We start from the raw sequence: 27,913 nt of genomic DNA on the forward strand, positions 1-27,913 counted from the left end.
GGAACTCTATCCCATTCCCCTCTGACCCTCAGGCCCTGGCAACCACCCCTCTGCTTTCTGTTTCTATGAATTTGACGACTCCAGGGACCACATATAACTGGAATCATACCGTATTTGTTCTTTTGCGACTGGCTTACTTCACTCAGTGTAACGTCCTCAAGGTTCATCCATGTTGTGGCCTGTGTCAGCGTCTTCTTCCTTCATAAGGTTGAATAATATTCCACTGTATCAGGCTTCCCTGGTGGCGCAGTGGTTGAGAGTCCGCCTGCCGATGCAGGGGACGCGGGTTCGTGCCCCGGTCCGGGAAGATCCCACATGCTGCGGAGCGGCTGGGCCCGTAAGCCATGGCCGTTGAGCCTGCGCGTCCAGTGCCTGTGCTCTGCAACAGGAGAGGCCACAACAATGAGAGGCCCGCGTACCGCAAAAAGAAAAAGAAAAAAGAAAAAAAAATTCCACTGTATGGGTAGACCACATTTCAGTTATCCATTCTTCCACTGATGAACACTTGAGTTGTTTCCACCTTTTGGGTCTTGCAGATAAAGCTGCTATGAGCATGAATATGCAAATATCTGTCCAAATCCATGATCTCAGTTCTTGGGGGTATAGACCAAGGAACTGAATTGCTGGACCATATGGCAATTCTGTTTTTTGATTTTCTGAGGAACAACCCTACTGTTTTCCAGAGCGGCTGCACCATTTTACGTTTCCACCAACAATACACAAGGGCTCCCATTTCTCCACATCCTTGCCAACCCTTGTTGTTTTCCGGGGTCTTTGATCGTAGCCCTCCTAACAGAGGTGAGGCGGCACCTCATTGTGGTTTGAACTTGCATTTACATAAAGATTAGTGGTGTTAAGCACCCGTTCATATCTTTATTGTCTGTTCATTTTTGCTGACACAGAAGATGGAAGGGAGGATGGATGCAGGGAGGAGTATAGAAGTATTGTTCTGCTTCTTTATTAAGTATTAGAAGTAATCTGGGCGAAATGTTAACATGAGTTAATTCTGGGTCATGTGCATATGGATGTTGGTCATGGTATTCATTGTATTTTTATGGATTTTTAATTCCAAAATTGAATTTTAATGAACACACCCACAAAGAAAATAAGGTGCATTAGATTCCATTGGAGTGCTTCCACCTGTTACAAGTGGGGAAATCACACCTGCAGAATGAAGGTAGAGGTGCTCTCCCCCACAGCGCTGTAGTGAGAATGAAATGAAGCAAGAATTCATGGAGGGACTCTTTCAGGTAAGCCTGGAAGCTGTGGTTGTCCAAAGCCCTAATTCCCCAAGACAGGGAACTTCAGGACAACACAGCTTGGCGGCTGCCTACGGGTTGAGGAAGAAGAGCCGGTTAGAAGATGGAGAAAGGATTTCTTTCTCAAAGTTCTGAGCAGAGTCCTGCAGGAATTCTGCCCAGGACCAGCCCAGAGCATGGGCTTGGTCACGTCAGTCGAATCTCACTGGACCCCAGCACACTGTCTCACACGCAGTGCCCCCTCTCCCTAAACATTTGGTATCAGGAAGACAGAGGCAGGGACTTGCCTGGTGGGGCAGTGGTTAAGAATCTGCCTGCCAATGCAGGGGACACGGGTTCGATCCCTGGTCCGGGAGGATCCTGCATGCCGCGGAACAACTAAGCCTGTGCGCCACAACTACCGAGCCTGCGCTCTAGAGCCCACGTACCACACCTACGGAGCCCGCGTGCCACAAGAAATAAAAATAATAATAATAATAAATTAATTAAATAATGAGGGATGGAAGGGAAAGAATCGAAGGCAGACAGAGGCATTCGTCACCAACGTGTGGCCATACAGCGCCTCCCACCGGAAGTGGAAAAAGCTTGTTTTCTGACACCATTTCTTACCCCCGTACATCACCCCGCGCAGGCGCCTCTGGATGCCCCAGCCTCCAACCTCGCCTGCTCAACGGAGGAGCTGACGAATCACTCCGGCTGAGGAGGGGGAGATGAAGGGGGCTTAATCAGGTTGCGGTGCCAGGAGTTGGAGCTGGACACGGAGAGATGACCCTCAAAGGGAGGAATTCTCTTGGCGTGGTCCACAGGCCAGGGAGGGAGTTTTCTTTCTGCACGAGGTTTTCGGCAGAGTCTCAACACTTATCCGAAGCCTCTAGAAACAGGTCACAGGCCCCTCATCCCCTCAGGGCACAGCAGCCAGGAGACCGTGCGGCGACCCACCCCCCACCCCCCAGCCACCATCAGCTCCCACCTCGCCGGCTCCGGGGGCTCTGGGGCTGAGGACGGGGTGCGTGGGGAAGCCCAGTCCCCTCTGCTCCCCACGCCACCCCAATCCGGCTTTCCAACAAGCAAAGGACTTTCTCCACAACAGGTCCCTGAATCCCTAAGGGGAAAGCCCAGCCGCCTCTCTTTGGGGAGCCATGAGCCTGGGACGCCCCCTTCTGGTGAAGTGTGGGGAGGGGACTGTCCCCAGAGCGAAGGGCGGGGCCTCTGAGGCTGAGGGGATGGAGGCCCCGTGTCCCCAGACACACAGACCCCCCAGCTCGCCTTCTCTGCACCCTGGGACCCCAGAGCCCTCGGCTGACGCAGACGTCACGGTCCGTCTTCCGTTTCCTAAAACTAGCAACGGGCAGCATTGTCTCCTCTAAGGATAAACGATTTCACAGCCTCCAGGGGGCCACTGATGGTCCCCTCCCCAGAGGGCCAAGGGACGAACGCCTGAGGACTCCTGGAGAAATGGCCCTGGTGGTCAATTGTCAAAAGGAGGAAAATAAGCACATTCCCAAAACTCTGACAAAGGTAACGGGATTCTGTCTCTGTTTCTGCTGTGGCCCCAAAGACTGAGAATAAACCGGTAGGTGCCCACCACTCGCCCAGGTCCAGACAAGGTGCTGGACAGGTGTGCCCACCTGGTGGACCAAAAGGCATCCTTGCAGTCCAGCCTGTTGGGGAAGAGCGGTTGTGCCCTCTCTTCAGTTAAGTGAGGGGGTATCACAGGGCCATTCAGGGGGCTTGGCTGTGCTCCAGAGTGAGAAGGGCAGGACTGGAGGAAAGTGAAGGTCAGTTGAGGCCACGAAGCAGAGGGGACGGAGGGAGGACCAGGTGCTCTGTTGGGGCAAAAGGATGCTGGCGTTGGAGGGGCTGCACTGAAAGGAGTGGCTGCAGCCATTTGAATCTCGCCCCAGGCAACCAGAGACGTGACCACAACTAAGATGTGGACCAGGGGATGCTCAAGGGCCCAGAGAGGTCCTCATGCAACCAGCAAGGAGACTCGTGGTCCGTTCTGACTATGGAAGCCGAAGCCAGAAAGCCCTCAAGGATCGAGGAAACCCCCACCCAAGTAAGAGTCAGCAGGACGGGTGGTTTCTGCGTCAGTCAACTAAGTGCTTCCCTGTTCTCCCACCTCCCTGCTCCAGGGGCCAGAGGCTCCACAGTGAGCGGGAAAGGAGGAAAAGAAGGGCAGGGCAGACAAGAGGGAAGAAGCTGACCCCTGTCTCCGCAGCCCGGGCACCCCAGGTGGCCCAGCCCGGAGCAGCGCAGAGGCTGCAGGAAGGAAGGAGCTGGACCTCCGGACGAAGTGCTGAGTTTGCTCATTACGCTAACGTTTGAACTGCAAACAGAATTAGATCGAGATGGTTTTTGTCACCGACAGTGCTTGGAGGATTTGTTTTCTGAAAGGGACCAGAAAAGATACGGGACTCCCCAGAGCTTTCATTCAGGGTTAGGAAAAGAAAGAATGCACAGTGTAGGTTTAAAGGGAGAATGGGGGGCTTCCCTGGTGGCGCAGTGGTTGGGAGTCTGCCTGCTAATGCGGGGGGCGCGGGTTCGTGCCCCGATCCCGGAGGGTCCTACGTGCCGCGGAGCAGCCGGTCCCGTGAGCCGTGGCCGCTGGGCCTGCGTCGTCTGGACCCTGTGCTCCGCAACGGGAGAGGCCGCAGTGGTGAGAGGCCCGCGTACCGCAAAAAATAAAAATAAAAATAAAGGGAGAATGGGGTGTGTGTGTGTGTTGGGGGGGAAATACAGTTGTTTTCTTCTTGCACCCTATAAAGTTCTGAACAGTCAAAAAGTTACATGTGTATCACCTCATTTTATGTATCTCCAAATAACCCTAGGAAGAAAGTCAAATGATCACTTTGGGTTCACAGAAATCAAGGAGCCGTCCCAAGCTGGAAAGGCGCAGGGGAGCTCAAGCATCTCCAACCCTACGCTCCACCAAGGACCCACAGACCCAACTTCCCCCGCTTCTCCTGAGCAAAAACAGAGCTCCATAGGTAAGCAGGTTTCCTACCCCCTTTCGTGGTGTTTGGCACCTCACAGGCATTGCATCTGAATGAATGAAAAGCCACCCAGCCATGGGACAGAGCATGGCTGCATTTCATAGATATTTACAAACTGTTTGGCTACCTAAAAACTAAATAGCATTCCAATCCTCTCCTGCCCCACCTCCTGCATCCTCCCATTTTCCCATCCCCCAACCAAGCCAGTGTAACCATTCCAGTGTGGGAGTGCCTATGTGTCCACCAATATCCGTTCTCCCCACCTTCCTTCCCAGTATTAGAACCTCCGGAAGTTCAGCTGGCCACAAGCTGGACTGACGAAAGACTACAATTCCCAGCCTCCTTTGCACCCAGGTGTGGCCACGTGACCAAGTACAGGCCAATGGGAGGTGGGTGGAAATGACACCCTCCCCTCCTCTCTTCCCACTGTCTTCCAGGCATGACCATGGACATGGGGGTGGTGAATCAGCTTCAGTCACTACCCCAGGGCCGTGGTTGTCCACCTTGTCTGGACCTTGGGATCACCTGGGCAAAGGCTCTAAAACAGCCCTCTGATGCCAGGGCTCCACTTCCAGATTCTGACTTGATTGGACCAGAAGATTCTAATGTCCAGACAAGACAGAGAATAATCATACCAGCGCCGGGGGTGGGGGTGGGGTGGAGCAGCAAGGTGGAAACACCTCGGTCCCTGGATTTCCGCTCTTCCTGGGCGCGCACTCACCTGGGCCTCCTCCTGCCTTTGAGCAAGGATGTGACAGAGACAGAAACTCCTCCACGTGTGAACCACTGCCTCCCTTCCAGCGTTCTTTGTTACTGCTCTTTGGCCCGGACCTCACCTAGTCCAACCCGGGAATCCTCCAGTCTCCCATCATTGATGCTGGGACTGTGTGGGCTTTGTTTCTCCGTGGGACCCTGGGGGCCTAGGAGTACAGCCGCCTAACACAAGTATGCAAGTCCAGGGTTGAAATCCTCCTGATTTCGAGACACACTGGCTGCTGGTAGGGTATGGATTTGCCTTTAATCTCACCGTAGACGAGCTTGGCAAGTAAAGGCATCAAATTAATTGGCCTGCTCGCCTTCCAAGAAAGATCTGGCCGATTTCGCTTACTCTCCGGGAGAAATGTTTCCTTTCCCTTAGACGAGGGACTCTTGTGAGCCCCGAAGAGTGGATTCTGTAGAATCTAAGATGAGACACTCTTTCAGTGGTGAAGCATCTGTGTTCCCTGCAGGGGCAGTGAGTCGAGGTCTTGGGCACACACCTACCTGCATTCACCTTTAGAGGCGTGCAGAGAGATGGCTCAGCGGCCCCAGTACTTATGGGCTAAATAAGATAAGTTGTCTGAGGTTAAAAGCAAGTGAGGGGCTCCTACCTGCTAATTGGATTCTGATGAAGCTGAGGATTAAAAGTGAAGAGAGCATGAGGGTTTGGCAAATCACTTACTATCTTTTTTCCTACGAGGACTTTGCAGGCAACTTTTAAGAAATGTTTTATTCACCATGTAACCCTTAATCTCAACCCACTGTCCAATCCAAGTATGAGCCCAGCGGGACCCTTTGGGGCAACATTTCAGGGCTTTGGGCAGAAACCAATGACAGTGTCGAGCAGCACAGGGAGTCACCCGTAACTCCTATTCCAGGGCTTCTCCACGGCGGCATTGACATTTTAGACCAGAACGTCTTCTGTCATGGGGTGTGGGCTGCCCCGTGCACTGTAGGATGTTTAGCAGAGTCCCTGGCCTCTGCCCACTCGATACCGGGATCACTCCCCGCCCTAGTCATGGCGTCTGAAAATGTCTCCAGGCCCTGCTCAAGGTTCCCTGCGGGCAGAGCTGGACCCTGGCTGAGAACCGGTGCTCTAGATGAATTCCACGAATTGAGAAGTCACAGCTGAGTCCACAAGGGCTCAGCGCAGACTGCACCGATAGGGTGCGCTCCGTCAATGCTCGTTGGGGCTCCATCAAGGCGTGTGGAGTTAATAACTGGAGAAGAGGTGGGCGGGGCGCACCGAGGCGCAAACCTCCAGAAGTGCCTCCTATGTTCGTGCAGCGGACGTGAAAATGTGCGCTCAGGGGGCAAATGGACCGAGGGTCCCCAGCACGTCCACACCACGGCCAGGCTGCCCACAGGGGCTCCCAGCCAATGACCTTGCTTGGTGGGGGTCCTAAGGCAGAACCATTCCCACAAGACACAGGCTCAAGGACACCCGGGCAGCCTGGCCAAAACTTTCTTGGAAATGCTCCGCCATCTGAGACTCCCTGCCCACCGCCTCCCCAGAGGTCAGCCCCGCACCATGGTCCGAGAGCCCTCACCCTGTTCTCCAGCCTCCACCCATCATCCTTCACAGGTGTCTCCCCCAGCAATCCCCTTGCCCACCTCATCCCATCTTGGCCTCTGCTTCTGGGGGGATCGGAGCACACCTGGCATTCTAGAAGGATGCCTTTCCCCAGCCCCCTCTTCCTGTGTGATGCCACAGCCTGGGGCTTCCTCCCGGGGGAGGGGGGGTCCGTTGATGAGAGCATCACATAAAAACCAGTTTAGACAGGGAGGGAGTTCTTTGAAGTGATTCAGTTCCCTTTGTCCAGAAAACCAAAGAAGACTTGAGATTATCTCATAAATAGCTAATAAAACCAGACACACACTAACATTCCAATCCAAAAACACTTTGACAAGGTAACCTTTTATCGGTTTTAAGGCGGCAAGTCAAGTCCTCTGGTCCACATGCCTTTCTTCTGACCAAGGGTCCGGGTCGAGGGAAGGGGTTGGCCAGGGGGAGCCCAGCCAGAGCACTCTTCTCCATCATCCAACCATCCTGTCTCTCCAGTCCCCAAATACGATCTTAATGCACTTTGGTTTAGAGCAAGCATGTCCCGCAGCCCCATCCAGCCGAGTGTGCAGGAGCGACTGCCTAGCCCGAGGTCCCGGGCTCAGCTAGCTTTGCCCTCGGCCAGGCTCTCCCAGGGGCAGATGACCTCCTTTTCTATGGCCTGGTCACTCCGTTCTCCTGTCCTCGTGTCCTCTGAGTCCACCAGGCAGGTCCCGCTCCCCGTAGGCACATCCATTTTGATCTGGAAGAAGCTTCAGGCACAAGAGGAAAGCAGGTGGGTGGGGATAGGAGGTCACCAAGTCCCCAGCTCACCCTGACATCCCTGAAGGGCCGTGGACACAGGTGCATTTGCCAAAGGCTGTGTGTGCAGGGACTGGCTGGGCGGATCCCTTTCATTGGGGAAGGAGGGAGACTCCTATTTTCTTGCTGAATGAAGAATAATTCAGAAAATGCTTTACTTTCATTTTCAAGGGGCTTTTGAGTTTGTATGGCTTTGATGAATTCAGGATGTTCCTATAGAACATGCCGGGACTTATCTCAGCCCCTTTAAACTGCCTTCTCATGAAGTGGTGGCCACTGAGAACAGAGGTTTTAAAAGCCCCAAGGCTGTATGTGTGGCCTGGCTGTGGCCACAAAGCTAGAACATTCCCTCAGCAGAGCCAGTTGGAAGGAATCAACAGATATGTTCGCCCTGGATCCTGACCCCTCCCCTCCCCCATCCCCGGATGCACAGTGCACAGCCGAAGCCGGATACTTGGGTATCCATGGCAACCTAGGACCTCAGCAGGCGCCTTCTTTCAACCAGACCTGGCAGGGCCCAACGCAGGAGCCTGTTGCTTGGTGCAAGGTTGCCCCCCCACCTGCTGTCTCCCCCCAAAACCAAATAAAGATGGGGGCTGATTCTTTGTTTTGCATTGTCTGTAACTTTTCTTTCTGCCCTGGTCCGGGAGTGATCAAGCGCCCCTCAGAGCCTCTGTTCTGCACCCAGGAGCTGCTTCGGGGCAGGGGGTCCTCAGAGGTGGGAACAGCAGCACCCACGATGGGGTTTAGAGGGGCCGCCCCTGCACAGAGACTGGACACTGTTAGCACCCCTGCAGCCCCTCTGAGCCACCGGGCAGGTGTGTGCAGGAGGGGGTGGGGGAGGGGAGGGAGTGCGGGGCCCCAGCACCATCTGTGGGTCCCACTGCTGCCACTGAGCTTTCCGGCCCTTTAAAAAATGCGATGGATTCATTAGATTAACGTTTTAGGGGTGGAGCAGGGTGGGTGGAAGAGTATAAAAAGGGGAAAAGAAGATGGAAAAGAAAGACACTCTTCTCCTTTTCCTCAGAAAGACAGGAGAGGGCAGCACTGAGTGTCTGGAAACTACCCAGAGGCCGAGGGGTTTAATGGGCTTGTGGGTTGTATCTGTTCTCCCAGAATCCTCCTTACCCAGCCCCCTACTGCCCCCCTAGCCCAGCCCCCACAGCCCCCAGACCACAGAGCCTCGGTCCTCACCAGACATCCACGCACACCCGCGCGTGCACACACACACACACACACACACCCCTCCATCACACACACACACACCTCCATCACACACACACACCTCCATCACACACACACACACACCTCCATCACACACACACACACACACCTGCATCACACACACACACCCCTGCATCTCACACACACACACACACACCCCTCCATCCTTACTTGGCTGCTCTCCGGGACCTCGGTCGTGGCAGCTGCCGGCCCGCCTCCCCCAGCGGCTGCACCTTCCCGTGGGGCACAGGGGGGCACCTGGGGGAGAGCCTGGCAAAGACCGGGGAGGCCAAACAGCCTCGTCTCAGGAACCGGCCGAGGGACAGGGCCACGCGGGCCTTGGGAGGGGCCCGGGGCCGGGGCTGGTCCGCGGAGGCCCCTCCGGTCTCAGCATCGGAGCGCCCGCGGGCGGCCTCCCGCTTCGGCTCCTCGCCCGGGGAGCCCTCCAAGGCCACCTTGATGGGCGAGGGGCAGACGGTGCTGCTGGGCCGCCGGAGGAAGCGGCCGGGCGAGGGGAAGGGCCTCCGCGGCGAGCGGCAGCGCGGGGAGCGGGGGCTGGACGGAGAGGGGGGCAGGGGGGCCCCGGTGTACACGGTCAGGTGAGGGCTGGGGGCCGCGCGCTGGTCCGGCTGCGGAGAAGGAGGGAGAGAGCGCGTAGTGAGCGGCGTGGCCGGTCCACGGCCCGCGGGCCGCGCTCGGCTGACTCAGCCACCTGGGCCGACGGCACGCAGCACACAGACCTCCCACCAAGGGGCCTGCCCGTCCCCAAGCCCTGGCCGCGTCCCCAGGGCTGGGGTTTGCATCCCAGGGCACAGACGGCCCTTCTTCCAGGCCTGGGGCACAGGGTGTGGCCAGGCTGGATTTCCAGTCGGCCTTGGACTCCGCCCCCAACGAGCAACGCCTGCACCCACCGTCCATCATGCCCTCCCTGCTCCATCCTCGGGACCGCCTGAAGTCTGGACGCATCTAACACCCTTTTCACAGAGCAGCGGAGGTGCCAGGAGGAGAGCTGATCCTTCCAGGCCTAAGACCACCCGTCTTGTCCTGAGCCCCGACCCACGTCCGCGGGTCACCCCTGGGGATGACTGGGCCCACCCTTTCCCATGCCCTTCCCCGCAGGCAGCGCAGCAGGACCTGGACCTTCCGCGGAGAAGGAGCCTGGAAACACAGACAAGGAGGTTATCGGTGGGGAAAGGGGAAGTAGGTCAGCAGATCAGCCTCCCTGGGCCACGGGGGCCGACCAGGGGGCAGCAGCGTGGGGTCAGGCAGGCTGTCGGGAAGGAGCCCGAGAGCTTCATCTGAGCTAACGGCAGAAGCGAGAATCCAAATCCTCAGCAGGAAATCTCTCTGCTCTCACCTCTCCTCGGCCTGCTTTGTGTCCCCCCATCACCCCGAAGGCCTGCCCTGGCCATGTGCCACATCAAAGCCCAGTGTGGATGGAGCTGGGGGCTGTGCTGGTCCTGGCGGGGAGAGGGCTCCTGGGACAGCTGGACCGACACTGCCTCCAAGAGAGAAATGCCTCCAGGGAAGAAAAACCCTCTTTGAAACTGTCACAGCCACACAGGTGTCCCGCCTAGAGGGAGCCACCTGCCCCCGGGGGCCTGGGCACTGCCCTGGGGCCCAAGGAGGGCAGCTCCGGGCGCTGAGCTGGAGTCTGCTGGCTTCTGGGGAGTGTGCTGGTCCCGACCTGAAGAGGGAAGGGCACATCCGAGAACAGCCCTGAGAGGAAAAGCAAGGCCAGGGGGCCACAGGGACCTTTGCCGCCGGGGTTGGGGAGGGCGGTCTCCACTCTCTCCCACCGGCTCCCTGAAGCTCAAGCAACACTCGTTCTGAAACAGCAGCTCGGAGGCACTGATGCTGTTCCACTGCTCAGACAGGCCGACAAACCAGAGCTGAGGCCGGAGCCGAGGCCACTGGGTTATTACACTAATCATCATCGTGATTATTGCTAACACGCAGTGACAGCTTAGCAAATGTGAGTTTCTGGGCTGAGCACTTTATGTGGACTATTGCATTTATCTCCCAGAGCCACTCGGTGAGGCAGGCACCTCTTATTATGCCCATTTTACAGATGAGAAAACCAAGGCTTCCAGAAGCTAAGCCCCAAGAATGCGGGGAACAGTGAGCAGATTTTGCAAAACCAGGCTCACTGGCTCCGTAGTTTGCGTGTGTCACGCCAGTCAGATGTCTCAGTGCAGGCTGCAGGTCAGAATCACGCAGGGTGCCCGTTACAAATGCAGATCCCAGGCCCACCCCAGACCCACTGGAGGAGAACCTCATGGGGGGCACTCAGGGAAAGCAAAGTCTCACAAACTTTGCTTGTGAGAAGGAGATGCTTTGCAAGTAAGCAAGACCCAGGAAGTAAGTACCCAGTGTGCACTGCGCTTCCGACACCTGTGTCCTACAGGGCACAGTCTGCAAAGGAGAATAACAAGAGGGGTGGCTGGGCCCTGATGAAGGGTTTGGGAGGTGACTGTCAGGTGTACGGCCCTGCAGTTTATGAAGCACTTACGATGTGCCAGGTGCGCAAAGCATCTATTACCACCCCATTTTAGAGACCAGAATATTGAGGACCAGAGGGGTTCAGTACCGTCCCCATGCTCCCACCACAAACCCGTGAGTGTGGAACACAGAACTCTAAGGGGGCACCAAGATGCCCGCCCCTGCCCTTCAGGATGGGTGTGAGCTGTGGATGCCACGGGGCAGTCATCCCCAAGGTCAGGCTATGACATACGGCATAGGTGACTCTAAAAGGAATTATCCTGGCGACCCTGATCCCTTCAAATCTGAGTCTGGAAGCCAGAGAGACAGAAGTCAGAGAGGTGCGGAGCACGATTAGGAATTCGACAAGGGAGGAGTTCATGGTTGGCTTGGAAGATGGAGGGTGGGGAGCGTGCAGCAAGGGGTTCGGGCAGCTTCTGGAAGCTGAGAGCAGCTCTCCGCCGGCAGCGGCAAAAAAAATGGGGCCTCAGTCCCGTGACAAGAGACGGAATCCTTCCAACAACGTGGAAGAGCCTCCAGAGGAGAGGCACACAGCCTCGCGACACCTTGACTGTGTACCCTGAACAGAGAGACCTGCCCAGTCTCACCTGGCCACCTATGAGCCGGTAAATGGTGCTTGTTGGTGCTAATTTGTCCCTCAGGGATCGCTAACTAATACAGTGACCAAATAAGACTCTGACTCCAGGTCCGTGTAACCCCAAAGGCTTTGCTTTTCCTACTTATCCACGCTGCCAGCCCATAGCCTGGGGGTTTTGTATGGGACTTGGGGTCCTGGGCCAAAACGCCAACCTAGGAACCAGGCTTTATTCAGAGAGATGGAGAGCCATCGAGTTAAGCGAGGACACACCCACCCCCAGTTCATTACCTTAAATCCCACTCACTCAGAATTTGCGGTCAACTCCTGCTATAATCCTCACTTTACAGATAAAAAAACAGAGGCTCATGGAGATGATGCAGCTCGACCAAGACGATACAGCTTAGGACAGCCAAGCCCCGCCACATCCCCCCGCCCAATTCTGGCCCTTCCTCTCCACCCCACTCCTCTGCCCAGCACCTGCTTTATTCCAGGATGAATGACAGGACACGTTAGGAAGGTGGCTACTGTCCTACTTCACTTACCTGGCCTGAGAAAGTCCCTTCTTCTGGGCAAACAGGCATCAGCCCGACTGGCCCTGGACACTCTGAGCAAGATGCCTTTTTCTACCCACTCCCCCCGCGACCCTGGCCCCTCCCATACCCACCACGGGTGTGAAGCAGCAAAGCAGCGGCGTGCGAGGCATGTGGCAAAGAAATGACACAACACAGACACAGTGAAGCAGTGCTTGGCTTTGTTTTGTGCTGCTGTTTTATTCTGCTGCAGAAGGAGCATGACACGGAGCGCGTTCGGTGGCACGAGAACATGAGCACAGGCTTTCAATGAAAGGCAAAGCAGATGATGCAGAGACGCGACTCACTTTCCGTACAGAAACTGGCTGAGAATTTGCAGGAGACCCTGTAGCCACTTCCTGGGAGCAGGTAGGCGGAGAGGGCCACCTTCCGGGGGCCACATGCCATGCACCAGTCCCCCCTTCCCAGCCCCTCTCATTCGCCCTTTCCCTGCTGCCCCCAAAAGCGAATGAGCACAGTTGGCCCCGTGGGGAAAAATCCATGTGGGCGAACACCCCATTTCTCCTACCGGTCAGCTCATCTGCCACCGCCCAGCACAAGACCTTCCCATCTTGAACAGACAAAACTGGGGACCCATGGACTGACCAGTCACTACACTGCTGCTGGTCAGCCCTCTCCTAGGAACTGCAGACATACGACGTGACATCAATTCCCCACTCTCTTCCCCTCAAATATATCCTAATGGTCCCTGGAGAGCTAGACTCTGAGAGAGAAGAGAAAGTAAGATGGTTTGGGTCAACAAGCCTTTAAATACACCTCAGGAAATGCCCTAAAGAACCATGAACCACTGTACTGGGCAACACTGACAACTGCAAGGAAGAACAAGCTTACTTTAAGACCAGGGAGCTACTAGGGTTGGGGATGATGATACTGATGACAACAATGACGACAGTGATGGCGATGATGGTGATGATGCTGATGATGGTGACGATGGTGATGGTGATGACGGTGATGATGGTGGTGGTGTTGGTGATGATGATGGTGATGGTGATGGTGTTGGTGATGATGATGGTGATGATGGTGGTGGTGGTGGTGGTGATGGTGATGGTGTTGGTGATGATGATGGTGATGGTGATGGTGTTGATGGTGATGATGATGGTGATGATGGTGGTAATGGTGATGATGGTGATGATGATGGTGGTGATGGTGATGGTGTTGGTGATGATGATGGTGATGATGGTGGTGGTGATGGTGATGATGGTGATGGTGTTGGTGATGATGATGGTGATGATGGTGATGATGATGGTGGTGATGATGGTGGTGATGATGATGGTGATGGTGATGATGGTGGTAATGGTGATGATGATGGTGGTGGTGATGGTGATGATGGTGATGACGATGATGATGGTGGTGATGGTGATGATGGTATGATGGTGATGATGGTGGTGATGGTGATGGTGATGATGGTGTTGATGGTGGTGATGATGATGATGGTGATGGTGGTGATGATGGTGGTGATGGTGATGATGGTGGTGGTGATGATGGTGGTGATGGTGATGATGGTGATGATGGTGGTGATGATGATGGTGATGGTGATGATGGTGGTGGTGACGATGGTGGTGATGGTGATGATGGTGATGATGATGGTGGTGATGGTAAGGATGATGGGGATGATGGTGGTGATGGTAATAATAATGATGGCTGTGATGACGATCACGGCAGCTGGCATTTACTGAGCACTTATGTGCCAGGCGTTTTCCTAAGCACTCTGCTCCCGAGCCCTTGTATTTCCACTCAACCCTCACAACAAAAGCAGTCTTTTCTCTAAAAGCCAAGCCTGAAAATGAATCCTGGTACCTTATGGCATAACTTACATTCTAGCATCAGATATACACCACATGGGTGGAGAAACTCAAGCTGTTTACAATATGGCATTAGTGGAATTAAGATGGTGCCTAAGTACGTGGCAGGATAGAGAATATCATAGTAATTTAAATGTATCAATACTATTGTCCAAATAAATACTATTTTTACACCATTTGAGATTCAGATGGGCCCTGTGGGGCTACTGTTAGTGCATCAAAGCTGGCAGGAGCAGATACCAGTGGCTGGAGTCTAGAAGCAGACACACTTCCAAAACCTCAAAACTGGGTAGGGCTCCTTTCTACCAAACATGAGAATTTCCTGGTGGATCCCCCTCGACCCCCCAGGCCAGACAATTCTCCCCCATCTCTGTGCTCCGCTAGTGTGTTGCACACCACCCAGCCTATGTCGCCTCCGTGTACCCTTGTCAGCCCCTTGAGGGCAGAGAACACCTCGTCCATTTTTGCATCTGTGCCATGGGCTCTCACACAAAACAGGTGTTTAAAATACATTTGTGGATGGAGATGAAGAGGTACAAACTACTAGGTATAAAATAAATGATACCAGGATGTAACGTACAGCACAGGGAATATAGCCAGCATTTTATAATAAGTTTAAGTGGAGTATAATCTATAAAAATATTGAATCACTGTTGTATACCTGAAAATAATATAATATTGTAAACCAACTATACTTTAATAATAAAAAATATATAGAATGCACTTGTGGAACACATCCAGAAGTGAAGCCATGTGTCATCTCCCTTCCTTCAGAAGGGTAATGTGGAAGCACTCATCCATCCAATAAGGAACGATAACCTACTTTGTTGACATGTCTGTGCCTCTCCTTTGACTGGGGATTCTTGTGTGTCTGACACTGAGAAGGTTTCCATCAATGCGTCTGACACAGAGCACTGGGTACTCTGCAGGAGGATGACAGGCACATGAAGCAGACATGTCTCATGAGTGAGGAGTGGGCTGGTGAATCGTTGAGTCAAAGATGAACAAGACACACTCTGTGTCCTGAAGAATTCAAGGTGCATTTCAACTCTCCCACCACCCTACCACCATTTTGCTAGGTGTGTAACCTCAGCTCATACAGGGGTAACTAGGATGGAGGGCAAATACCTCCAGTTCCATGCTTCTCAAACTTTCCCACAGAAGTAGGCCAAACAGCAGGAGAACTGGGCAACCATGCTCTCCCAGGAGTCTGAGGGCAAAAGCCTGAGTCCGCCACAGCCAGGCATGAGATATCTTTGACGTCTCAGCTTTTATCTTAAAAAATTCATGTACAGCTTGCAGTCTAATTCGTAATATATTCATGATTATTTTAATGTGAAATTTAAAAAACTATCTAATTTCCCTCCCATTGCAAATTTTCAAGTAAAATTGATGGCCCAGGCTGGGTATGCTCCTGGAATTCACTGACTCTGGTTTGAGAAACATGGATCTGGTCCCAACCCCTCATTTCAAAAATTATGAAGCAGAGAGGTGAAGTGACTTGCTCAAGACCACATGGCTAGCGATAGAATGAGGACAAGAGCCTAAGAGGCCTTGTCCAAACCCAGGGCTCTTTCCACCCACCATCCATCCATCCATCCATCCATCCATCCATCCATCCATGTAATATGTTTATGCAGAATTCACTAGGTATAAAGCATCAGATTCCAAATAGTGAGTGAGATACGGTCCCTTCCCTCATGTCACTCAGTTTACAATGGTTCATCACCTGAAATTTCTGCTTGAGGCGCTCCCCCTGAGTTGGAGGACTCCAGCATTCTTCAAAGAGAGATGAACAAAACATCTCTGTGGTCGCTCTTCCAGAGTGTAAACTAGTCTGTGACTGGGGAAGACGGGAGAGTAATAGAATCCCTTTGCTAACATGAAACCAAGAGCCTCAAACCTCTTACGATGGCCTGGAAAGCCCGCGATGGCCTGCCTGCCCACCCCTTGGACCTCATCTTGTACCACTGCCCCTTTGTCTACCAGGCTCCTTTCATCTGGCCTTTCAGTCTGAGCCATTTCCCACCTCTGGGCCTTTGCTCATGCAGCTCCCTCTGCCTGGAAAGTTCTTCCTGCCTCACCTGCACTCCTTCTATGGCCAAATCTTTTTCATCCTCTGCTTATCCGCCGCCACCTCAGAGAGTCCCCCTGAGTCCACACACGCCGCATCCTTCCTACTACGGCACTGTATGCATTAAAGCACATTCTATGGGTTTTATCATATTTTTGTTTGAGTTGCCGATTACAAGGATGGCCTCAGTTCTTCAGCCCTCCACATCTCCCTGTCTTTTGCCAGCAGGCTTTGAAATTTCTCTCACTGAAGAGGTAGAATCGATTTCCCCAGCCCTTGATTCTAGGCTGGATTTGTGACTTGCTTTGGTTATTAAGATGAGGCACCAGTTCCAGGCCTTCATCTCAAGAATCTTATGTGCTTCCCCCGACTCCCTTGCAATTTTGCCATCCTCATAGGATCATGCCCAGGCCAGGCTGTTGAAGGATAAGAAACATGTGAGCAGAATCCTTCAACCCATCCCGGCCTAGGCTGCCACAGATCAACCCTCACCAGGCGTGCGAAGGAGCCCCACCAAGATCAACAGAACCACAGAGATGACCCCATATACATAAGCCATGAACACTTATTCTTCTATACCACTCTAGCTGTGTGTTTGTTTGTTACACAGCAGCAGCTACCTGATACACTTGGCTTCCTTATTTTTTTGTCAGTCCTGGACTATAAGCTCCATGAGGCAGGGAACATGTCTATTTTATTCACCAATGCCTGGCACATAATAGGTGCTCAGTTAATTTGCTGAGTGAGTCTTTTTGATGTAGAAGGTCGGTACCTGCTCATCCGCTTGCTTTATCTCTTTTGCATTCTTACACAGGTGTACAGGAGCAAACCCAACTTCAGGAATTACCTTTAGGCCTCCAAGGTCAGAGCTGGAACTATCCTGACCACCCCACTCCCCACCCCTGACCACAGGCTGGTCTAATCTAAAGCTATGGAGGAGGGAAGCACCAACATCTAGGTAATATCCCAGAGTACTATCTTTGACCCTGACTCATTTTGAAAATGTCACAGACCTCTAACCATCCTTCCTCCCATGAATGAAGACATCGGCCCCTTAGTCCTTTAACCAAAAAGATGCTCCATTTTACCTGGACTTCTCTGGAGGCCTCTGGCCTAAGGCCTTCATTCCTACAAGCTACTAATTCCCCTGGCATCATGTAAAAGGGGGATGGGGAGGCAAAAGCGAAGGAGAGAGCCCACCAACCCTCAAAACTTAGGACTAAGAACAAGCTCAAAAGAAATGTCTCAGCAGAGTTTCTCCAGGCAGGTGTGACAGAGGGGCCCCAGGAAAGGGCATCTACAGCGGAGCCCTGCAGCCAGCCCCTGGTTGGGGCGCCCCGTCCCCGCTGCTCTAGAGGCAGAGTCTAAATTGGAGAGACGGGAGGAGGAGCTTCTGGACGCTACTGGAAACAAACATGCGGAACGACGCCCTGGGGGTAGTTAACCACACCCTTCTCGCCAGTGGCGGTTCAGGAAGCCTCTTTTCTCTCTGGTTCTCACCCCCAAGGACTCCGGAGGGTAAGACAGGCGATGTCACAGCAACGGAGTCAGGTGCAGCCCCCCTCTCCCCCCCTCCCCCATGCCCGCCCGGCCCCTTGGCGATCTGGAGGGATAGGAGGAAGCCCAAGACAGGGGTCTGAGGAATCGGGGGTGACCCCGACTGGCCCACCGCCCCCTGAATGGGGCGCAGAACCCTCTAGACTCTCCCCCACCCCCAGGAATAAATAAGTAACTGTGCATTTATTTGGGAGGCAGCTCTTTTCTGAGTTGGCTCCTGCGATCCAGTTTGCTCATGACCTGGGTGATGTCCACCGTGTTGGCCGCTTCCCGAGCCTTGGCTTCTTCTTCCAGCTGCCTGAGGATGACGGGGCTTGGGCTGGAGCGCAGGGTACGCCGCATGAACCGGAGGCTCGAGCTGAAAGGGAGGAGAGAACAGTGGCTGGTGGAGGGCCACGCGCTCCCCGGAGCGACACTGGCACACCTGGCGGGAGGTGAGGCCGGACTCCGGATCGGCCCCTTATCCCCGCGGGGAACCTCACGGGGGGCCCTCAGAGGCACATCCAGCCATGGCTCTTTTCTCCCCTCTGGGAGGATGGGACCAGACTGAGGACCAGCTGCCATCATATCTTAGGCTTAGACGCGGCCAGGAAGACTCAGATGGTGCCAAGTACAGACTACCGTTCATGAGGTTTAGAAATCAACGAGGCATCTTATCTTCCTGAAAGGGCCTTCCAGAAAGAAGCGGACAAGGAGGGTCTGGATACTGGAAACCCAGGGGCTCTGGCCCCCAGGGAGAATTGGAACGCTTGTTTTCAAAAGCCAAGGTTCTGGGGCTTCCCTGGTGGCGCGGTGGTTGAGAGTCCGCCTGCCGATGAGGGGGACACGGGTTCGTGCCCCGGTCCGGGAGGGTCCCACGTGCCGCGGAGCGGCTGGGCCCGTGAGCCATGGCCGCTGAGCCTGTGTGTCCGGAGCCTGTGCTCCGCAACGGGAGAGGCCACAACAGTGAGAGGCCCGCGTACCGCAAAAAAAAAAAAAAAAAAACCCACAAAAGCCAAGGTTCTAAAAAGGAAGGAAAGAGTGGGGCCATCGAAGAGCGAGCCTGCACGGGCAGAGCAAGGGGACGGGTCCTGAAGAGGGCTGAGCAGGCGTGCGATGTGCGCCTGCACCAGACCCGGCGGACCCTTCCTCCAAAGCACTGTGCGCATGCGCGAGCCGTCAGCCCCCTTCAACAAAAGCCAATCGTGGATCCCCGACCCCAAACTCTCCACCACGACCTCGGGAGCCACGACAAAGCTCTGAGTGAGGCAGGCGATGGAAAGCAGGCTTGGAAAATGAGCATTTCAGCAGCAAGGGGAGACTTAAAACCTAGGACCTCCCCAAATTTCAGGACCACGTAAGACCCTGGAACTCTAGCATCCACTCTAGGGAGGAAGAGGGCTTCCCTACCCGTAAGTCAGGGCTCCCACCAGCCCTGCCTGCCTGGAGCTCCATTTAACTTGTTCTGGAAAAATTAAGTTTTGTGCGCTGTCTCACGCCTGAGAGTCACGGGGCAAACTCATACCCGCCCTGCCATCCCCACAGAGTTGCAGGCCGGGCTTCCCACGTCCCACGGGGGTGTTCTCACTCGCGGTAGCGGTGACAGCATCACCGGACAGCGGTACCCGACCTCACAGCCGAGCACTGCACCTGTGGTCTAGTGCCGTCCCAGCCAAGCACCCGGATGCCCCACAAAAGATCTCAGCTGATTTCTCAGGTCTGTGCCAACTTAAAAAGCATCTGGAGAGAGACATGCGAAGCTCTCCTCCCTTCCCGCCAACTTAAAAAGCATCTGGAGAGAGACATGCGAAGCTCTCCTCCCTTCCCCACTACTTCCTGGCAGAACTTCTGGAGCTATTATGACCCTTTCTTGTGGCTTAAAGAAAAGCTTTCAAGTCCCCAGGGACACTGAACTCCCTTCCTTACCCCGTGAACCTAGAAGAATAGCACCACAAAGACCTCCTTTCTCTCCTTTTCATAACAGGGCCATTATCCTCAAGAATGAAACCAAGTTGGGTTTTTTTTTTAAGCTCCTTTGACAAAGGCTCTGGTCCAACCACCCCTCTTTTGAATTGACTGGAGACTCTGGAAAAAGAGCCCAGCGTGGGCTGAGCTGGCAAACGGGGCGGGGAACATCTACTAAGGGGGGGCCGGGGGAGGGGCGGACAGGACATGCGCTGGCGCTGGGAAAACCTCCGCCAAAGTCCTGCGTCTTTGTTCAAGCTGCCGTTTGGATACTCTTTTGAATCTTCAGTCCCTGTTGAGTTTTCTTTTTCCCCAAAAAAAGGAGCTCAAACTGCCCCTCAGAACATTTCATCCTTTGCCCAAGGGCTCTGCCAGATGGGATGTGCTCCATATCTCCAACGAGGAAGGTGAGAATGAATAAAGAAGGCCGTCCCCCGGCTCAGCAAGAATACTTAGCGTTTCCCTGTACATTTTCCCTAAGAGTCTATATTTTTCCTGGGGTGCAGTCTGCTCTCCTCTCCACGGTCTTAGGCCATTACAAAGGACATTACCAGGATGTAGCTAAGTTAATTCCTACACATCAGTTTGGAGGCGGAGACGCGTAGCAATTAAAAAGCCAATGAGATGCTTCCATCTGTAATAAAGGTCATTATCCCAGCTCATAATCAAAACTCTCTGAAACCAGTGTTAGGGAAACAGAAGTTACTGGCAGTAATTACTGTCTGCATCTTGCCAGCATGATTTCAGCGCATGGTAAGAAATACTTCCCAGTCCCCAATATTTTCATCCAGCAAATATCTTGATAACAGCCGTGTGGCTGAAAGAGACCCTCCTTTCCCTGTACATGAAGCAGCAGGCCATGAGTGGCTGCAGCCCATTCCACTTGCCTTCTCTTGGTCGCTTCCTGAGGTTCAACTGCTCTGGCCAGCATTTCCTTATAGACTGGGGATTTCAAGTAGCGGGCATAAGAGTCCTAGCGGGAACAAGAGAAAAGCAGTTATCATGAGAGGGAAAGTGTCACATCAAACGAATCCACTGGCCGTTTCCCCAGCCTCCCCTCGGCAGTGAGATTGCAAAGTGAAGAGGATTTGTATCCTTGTGTGCAAGGCATTCAGACGTGTGTCTAAAGCCACGGTGCTCACGTGTGGTCCCCATGCCGGCAGCGTCCATTTCACCCGGCCACTTGCTAGAAATGCACATTCTCGGAGCCCCGGGGAGTGGGACGTGCTGCCGCCCCTCACGCTAGAGAACCCTGGTCCACAGCCGCCCCCAAAGAATCTCGAGGGCTCTCCAGCGAAGTACGCACGAAACAGCAGACCCTTGCTTCCAACCTTGCCCACCCGCTACCTCCACTTCGAAGCCCACTCACAAGCCCTTCTCCCCCGAATTTCAGTAGAAAGGCAAGAGGATACCAAACCCAGCTCAACCTAAAACAGCCCCAGGCTCAGACTCCTCTTGTGTGGCTGTTTGCTGGGACCCTCGGCAGGTTCAGGGAAGCCGCTTCCTGAACGCCTGCTCCCCGCAAGCCGACTGCAAACTCTAGTCGTAACATCCAAGGGACAAAGCCCACAGAAACATCTAGGAGAAGTTCTCAACGACCAATTGAGAATTTTAAAAAATGTATTGAAACGGTACCATTCTAAAGACTAAGTAGTAGCAGTCAAGGTCATGAGAACTGTGCACAGAAGACCTAAACAGACATTTCTCCAAAAAAGACACACAGATGGCCGACAGGGACATGAAAAGCTGTCGCTAATCATTAGAGAATGCAAATCAGGACCACCGTGAGGTATCACCTCACACCGGTCAGAATGGCCATCCTCAAAAAGTCTACAGATAACAAATGCTGGAGAGGGCGTGGAGAAAAGGGAACCCTCCTACACGGTGGGGGGAATGTACATTGGTGCAGCCACTATGTCATGACGGTCTATGCGACGACTGCAGAGTGAGAAGCCTTAAGAAGGCACGCAGGGGCTCCCCTGGTGGCACAGTGGTTGGGAGTCCACCTGCCAATGCAGGGGTCATGGGTTCGAGCCCTGGTCCGGGAAGACCCCACATGCCGCGGAGCAACTAAATCCGTGCGCCACGACTACTGAGCCTGCGCTCTGGAGCCCGCGAGCCACAACTACTGAGCCCGCGAGCCACAACTACTGAGCCCACGTGCCACAACTACTGAGCCCACGTGCCACAACTACTGAGCCCGCGAGCCACAACTACTGAGCCCACGTGCCACAACTACTGAGCCCACGTGCCACAACTACTGAGCCCACGTGCCACAACTACTGAGCCCACGAGCCACAGCTACTGAGCCCACGTGCCTAGAGCCCGTGCTCTGCAACAGAGAAGCCACCGCAATGAGAAGCCCGCGCACCGCAATGAAGAGTAGCCCCCGCTCGCAGCAACTAGAGAAAGCCTGCACGCAGTAACAAAGACCCAACACAGCCAAAAATAATAAATAAATTTTTAAAAATAGATTAAAAAAAAACCAAACAGGGCACACAGCCTCTGCAGGCAGCCCTCCCTGGCCAGAGGGCCCAGGAGCACAAGGAGGGGCCAGCCCAGCGGGCAGGAGGGAGAGACAGCTGACAGCCCTGCATCTAACACCGCAAAGCAGGAACCACGCATTCTCTCCCTTTTCCCCACATCTAAAGAACCCTCCCGGTACCTGGGGAGGGAAGCGCTTCCAGGCCTCCGCGCACCCTCACCACGGCCGCGCCTACCTTCTTCATGAGCATGTAGATGTGGGTCTGGGCGGCATCCAGCACGTAGCGGTGGGGATGCTTCAGCCCCTTGACTGTGATGTCCATGGTTTTGCCGTCTATGTTTATCCACCGCCTCGCCCCTGGGGCCAGGAACAGCCTGAGACGGGGAGGAAGACGTCAGCAAAAGTAGCCAGACCAGGTCAGTGAATGAAAAGTTCACAGCTGCTTGGGAGCGAGGGATTGACACTCGTGGGTTGGGTCCCCCGGGGTGAAAGTGGTCTTTTTAGGAGACACTAAAGCATTTGAACAGGCCATCAAGCAACATTTCCTAGAAGCAAGAAAACAGCCCTGCCAGCATCGGGAATGTGAACTTGTGTTTGACTTTGGAATTCCCAACCTCTGGCAGAGAGAGAGCAAAAAGTGGGTGGGCTGACCCTCCCCCAGCTTTCTCCCAGGACCCCCAGCCTCCCGGAGCAGGGGTGAGGTGTCCACAGCGCGAGGTGAGGTGACTGATGGGCACGCGAGGCGTGGGGGGCCTCTATCCAGTCTCCGACCTCAAGCGTAACCGCGGGGGGGGGCAGCGGGGGTGCCGGGGGGAGACCTCCCCACCAATCTGGCTCATCCTCACTTGTAAATCTCCTCCGCTTTCTCCTTGACCTTGGACTGATCTCCGTACTTCAGATCCTCACAGGCTTCCCAGAATCCCAGATTCTCCCCTGTGCGGGGGGGGGGGGGGGGTCGGGGGAGGGGGGAGGGTCCACGGGGACAGCCGGACAGGAGTCCAGATGGGAGGGGAAGGGAGGAAAGAAGAGAAACGGGTCAGCTGGGGTGCATCCCATCCTGGAGCAGCGACTACGGCGGGGACAAGACCACACGTCCTCTGTCCAGGGCCCCGAGAGGCTTGTTACCCCAGCGAGCACACCTACGTGCTCCAGGGGGCCACGTGCCCTGTGTGTGCAGCCCACGTGTCTGCCGGGAACCTGCGCTTTCCCCCGGGGCACACGAGTCAGAGCTCAGATGAAGCGCCAGAGGCGGTCTCGTTCCTCTTCATCCAGGAGGTCGCACACCTTGCTTGGACAAGTGACATCTGATTAGGCTGGGACGCATGCGTCTCTGCTCTGTAGGTTTTCTCCGTGAAGGGTCCTGGTGACTTTGCGCCTGGTCGATGACGCACGTGACTCCCACCTCCTTTGCGCACAGAGAGCCCGTCTCTTAGGGCTCCTCGCGGGGCGTATTCCAGCCAAAGACCCTCACGGAGACGCTGCCGAAGCAGCGATGCTGACGGGCTGGCTCTCAGGAAGGCCTGGTCACCTGAGCCGGAGAGTCTGCGCCTCTGGGCCCAGGGGGAAAGCCAGCTTCTGCCCCACCCCGTTTCCTTCCACCTTCTCTAACTGGAAGGGGGATTCTCCCAGCCCCCAGTAGTGGGAACGCCTCGGTGCGCCATCCCAGGTGGCCAGTTTTCGCCTGAGAAAATAAACGGGGTCAGTCCAGTGGGAGAGCAAGAGCTTATGTGTGCATGTGTGTGTGTGTGTACGTTGTGCGTGCACACGTGTCTGTGTATTCGCGTGTGTGCATGTGTGTGTGTGCCTGTGTGTGGATGTGGGGCAGGGGGGAGGTGAATCACAGAATGCCATGGTGGGCGGAAATGGACCAGACCGTCCCCTCCTCTCCATTCCCAGTATTCTCTGGAAGGCTCCCAGGTATTTTAGACTGGAAAAGTTTGCACGATCCTAAGCTAGTTGACCTCTGTCCCATAACTCCATAGAGATCCTTCCTCTTCAGCATGAAATTCAGGGTGCTCCTGGGACCGAGGTCACAAGCATGAGTAAACAGGCCAGCAGTGCTCTTAAGTGACAGCCATTGGTCTTACAGCAAGTGCCCTGTAGACCACCTTGCCCACGGCAAGACGGTTAATTGCTGAAGGGCAAAATTAAATGAGCAATTATTCACACTAGTCAAAAGGCGGAAACAACCCACACGTTCATCAGCAGATGAATGGATAAACAAAATGTGGTGCATACGTACAATGAGTATTATTCAGCCTTAAAAAGGAAGTTCTGACATAGCTACAATGTGGATGAACCTTGAAGAGAGCGTGCACCGTGAAACAAACCAGACACAGAAGGACGATTACAGTCTGATTCCATTTATATGTGGCTCCCAGAGTCGTCAAGTTCATGGAAACAGAAAGTAGAATGGTTCCCAGGAGCTGGCGGGGAGTGGAGGAGTGGGGAGTTAGTGTTTAATGGGGGTAGAGTTTCGGTTTGGGAAGATAAAAAAGTTCCGGAGACCGGTGGTGATGACAGGTGCACAATGATGTTAACGTCACTGAACTCTACACTTAGAATGGTTAAAATGGTAAGTCTTGGGCTTCCCTGGTGGCGCAGTGGTTGGGAGTCTGCCTGCCGATGCAGGGGGCACGGGTTCGTGCCCCGGTCCGGGAGGATCCCACGTGCCGCGGAGCGGCTGGGTCCGTGGGCCATGGCCGCTGGGCCTGCGCGTCCGGAGCCTGTGCTCCGCAGCGGGAGAGGCCGCAGCGGTGAGAGACCCGCGTACCGCAAAAAAAATAAATAAATAAATAAATAAAATGGTAAGTCTTACGTTATGAATATTTTACCAGGGTAAAAAAAAAAAAAATTAAATGAGCACAGAAAAATGTCTACATGAATGTTCATAGCAGTACTACCCATAATAGCCAAAAAGTTGAAACAACCCAAATGTCCACCACCTGAGAAGTAGATAAACAAAATGTGGTATCTTCACAGAATGGAGTATTATTTGGTCATGAAAAGGAATGAAGCATCGTTACATGCTCCAACGTGGCCGGACTTTGAAAATACTACGCTAAGTGAAAGAGGACAGAAAGCCACATATGGTATGATTCCATTCATAGGAAATGTCCAGAACAGGCAAGTCCATGAAAATAGAAAGTAAATTAGTGGTTGCCTAGGGCTGGGGGTGTGCTGGGGAGTTGGGAGCAGAGGAAGACAGAGAAATAGGGAGTGACTTCTATGGGTCAGGGGTTTCTTTTTGAGGTGGAGAAAAGGTTCTAGAATTATATAGTGGTGATCGTTGCGCAACTCTGTGACACAGCACTGAACGGCACACTTTAAAAGGGCATGTGAATGATACGGTCTGTGAATTTCTAGCATGTGAAGCATATCTCAATTTTTTCAATTTTAATTAAATGAACTGATTATTTACGTGTTCTGTTCGTACCGGAAGCCTCGGGAATCTCATCCCGAGATCACCAATAGCGCTCTTTTAATAACGCAGGGAAATCTTGGGGATGGATTCTTACCAACACTAAGTAACGCCTGGGTGGGATAAGCTCAGAGTGTAGTTTGTTAGCCGACCACTAGATGGCGGCGGATCCACTTATTCACCAGTTGCTTCCGGCCTGTTCTAAAAGCAGCTCCATTTCCCATCCAACTGTTCTGGACTTTATCACCTCGCGGCAGTTAGGCTTAATCAGAAAAAAGCGATGTTCAAGAATCCATCTTAGCATGTGATGTGTGCATCCGGCAGTCGAACAGGCTCATGGCGAGTCCCGTGGGATACCTTCAGGTGCACTCTCACAGGCCAGTGGGTCCTGGGGAGCCAGGCCGTGTCAAGGCTCAAATGCGATGCTCCCCACGACTGGGGACTTGGAGAGAAATAAAGGAACCCCATAAAAGTAAACTTTTCAGGGAGGGTGGTGAAGCCCATGGAATGCTCCGCCTATAGGGAAGCTGGTCCCGTCTGGCCTTTGCTCTTCCCAGGTGTCTCCCACTGCAGTGTATTCACGAGGCTGCAGGGGCCTCCGGACGGCTGGGGTATAAAATGTGGCCCCATCCATTCCATTCAAATCCTCCAAGGAAGCAGACCAGGAGCTGAGACAGTGGCTCTCGATCATGGCCGCATGTCAGAATCACCTGGGGGGTTTTCAAGACTTCAGAGATTCCGCCCCAAACCAATTAAAAAGGAACCTCTGGGGATGGGATCCAGGTGAACTGCACGGGCGGCCACGGCAGAGGAGCCCTGAGCTGAAGAGAACCAGGGACGTGGCGGCAGCAGACCCGGGAGCTCGGGGGTGGGAGACCCAGGGATCAGGGCGAGCCAGTGAGGGCAGCCAGAGGGGGTGGAGCCTTGGAAACCTGAGTCGTGTCCACGTGGATTCTGTGAGCAAAGCGATTCCCCCGACTGCGGGGCCCCCGGGAGCCAGTGGAGAGACTGGGTCCAGGATGGAGTCGGCCCAAGCAGAGCTATGCAAACACCTGCCGAGCAACCTCGGAGCCCCAGGCTGGACATTCAGGAGTATTTCTAAAAGCAAATGTTTTATTTAAAAAACTCAGAGACCCACCACTGAATTCTTTCTTGAGAAAGTACTGGAAGCTCTGTCGACCCTTGGGGTCTCGGATCAGCTCGCTGAAGTTGAAAGCCCATCGTTCCACCCGCATCCTGGTTGGGAATTCCACCCTGCAAGGACCACAGTTTGTAAATGCTCCGGATACTCAGGCCGCACCCAGGGGGCCTGCGTGCGGCGAGGGGGCTTCAGCCCCTGCTAACCTCCGCGAGTCCCCCCGCCCAGGGCGCGACCCAACCCTCCCCTCCTCCGTACCCGCACAAACAAGCCAAGTAACCCCTTGCTTGGAAAATGCAGCCTCGGACACATCCCCTGGGCCTCGTCTCAGGATTTGGCCTCCCCAGCGGGGGGAAGGAGGCCCCCAGCAGAGAGCCTCACGCTAACCCTTCAGGGCAGAGGGACATGCATGCCTCCTCGAAGGCCTGTGGAGACCAGGGGGCCAGCCTGCCACACCTGACCAGAGAGAATCCCAGAACGGCCCCGGTGATGGGTGCTGCGGCCACGGCCACCCCCTCCACACCCCTTTCCCACGGGAACATCTGGTGACCCTTCCTGCCCTGCTTCAGGCCCCGTGCCTCCAGGCAGACACCCCACAGGCCCTGCCGGCCGTGCACCCTCTCCCAGAGCCTCCCCTACGACGCCAGGCCCACTCCACCGCCGCTCATTCTGAACACGCTTCGATCTCAGGAAGGACACGCGAGCCCAGCTAACACTAGCTAGCGAGCCCAGCTAGTGTGGGTCTCACGGTCTAGAAAATCCAGAAAACTGTTGGCTTTTCTCCTATTCCTTATGGAATTCTCCGTAACCCAACACAGCTACTGGGAAACAGAGGTTCCCAAGTCCCAGACACCACGTTGCCCACTGGTGCAACAGCTGAGACCATGACTGGGTACAAGTGATGTCTGTGGGATCTCGAGTCGGTCAGGCGAGCTCACGCTTCCCTAACGTCAGCGTGGAAACAATAAGGATCCCGGAATAACAGCTACCACTTACGGAGTCACCATCTGTGACGCACTGTGCTTTACACACACACCCATCGCTGGGTCCCTAAGGGAACACGGCCAGCTGGATAGCACTTCCAAGACGACGGAGGCTCAGAGAGGGTAAACCCTTGCCCGGGCCCACACAGTAAGAAGCAGGGCCCGGCATCAAACGGGTGTGCCAAGTTCAGCGGACAGCAGAACCCCCTGGGAGACTCATTAAAACACGGGCTGCTG

The 27,913-nt window shown here is 54.4% G+C and overlaps 1 protein-coding gene across 3 annotated transcripts in view; it reads right to left on the minus strand.

The window, feature by feature from the left end:
* Positions 1-6,840: 6,840 nt before the first annotated feature.
* Positions 6,841-27,913, minus strand: part of RGS9 (regulator of G protein signaling 9) — a 90,352-nt gene continuing 69,279 nt past the window's right edge. For all 3 annotated transcript variants that reach the window (XM_060290381.1, XM_060290382.1, XM_060290383.1), the window contains 7 exons: positions 26,694-26,809; positions 22,980-23,067; positions 22,370-22,508; positions 20,537-20,622; positions 17,946-18,063; positions 8,775-9,232; positions 6,841-7,330 (listed from right to left, as the gene is read on the minus strand). In XM_060290381.1, the coding sequence (XP_060146364.1) occupies positions 7,180-7,330; positions 8,775-9,232; positions 17,946-18,063; positions 20,537-20,622; positions 22,370-22,508; positions 22,980-23,067; positions 26,694-26,809 (1,156 nt within the window). In that variant the 3' untranslated portion in view covers positions 6,841-7,179. The remainder of the gene's footprint in view (positions 7,331-8,774; positions 9,233-17,945; positions 18,064-20,536; positions 20,623-22,369; positions 22,509-22,979; positions 23,068-26,693; positions 26,810-27,913) is intronic.

Source organism: Globicephala melas, chromosome 20, assembly GCF_963455315.2.
Source record: "Globicephala melas chromosome 20, mGloMel1.2, whole genome shotgun sequence".
Classification (NCBI taxonomy): domain Eukaryota; kingdom Metazoa; phylum Chordata; class Mammalia; order Artiodactyla; family Delphinidae; genus Globicephala; species Globicephala melas.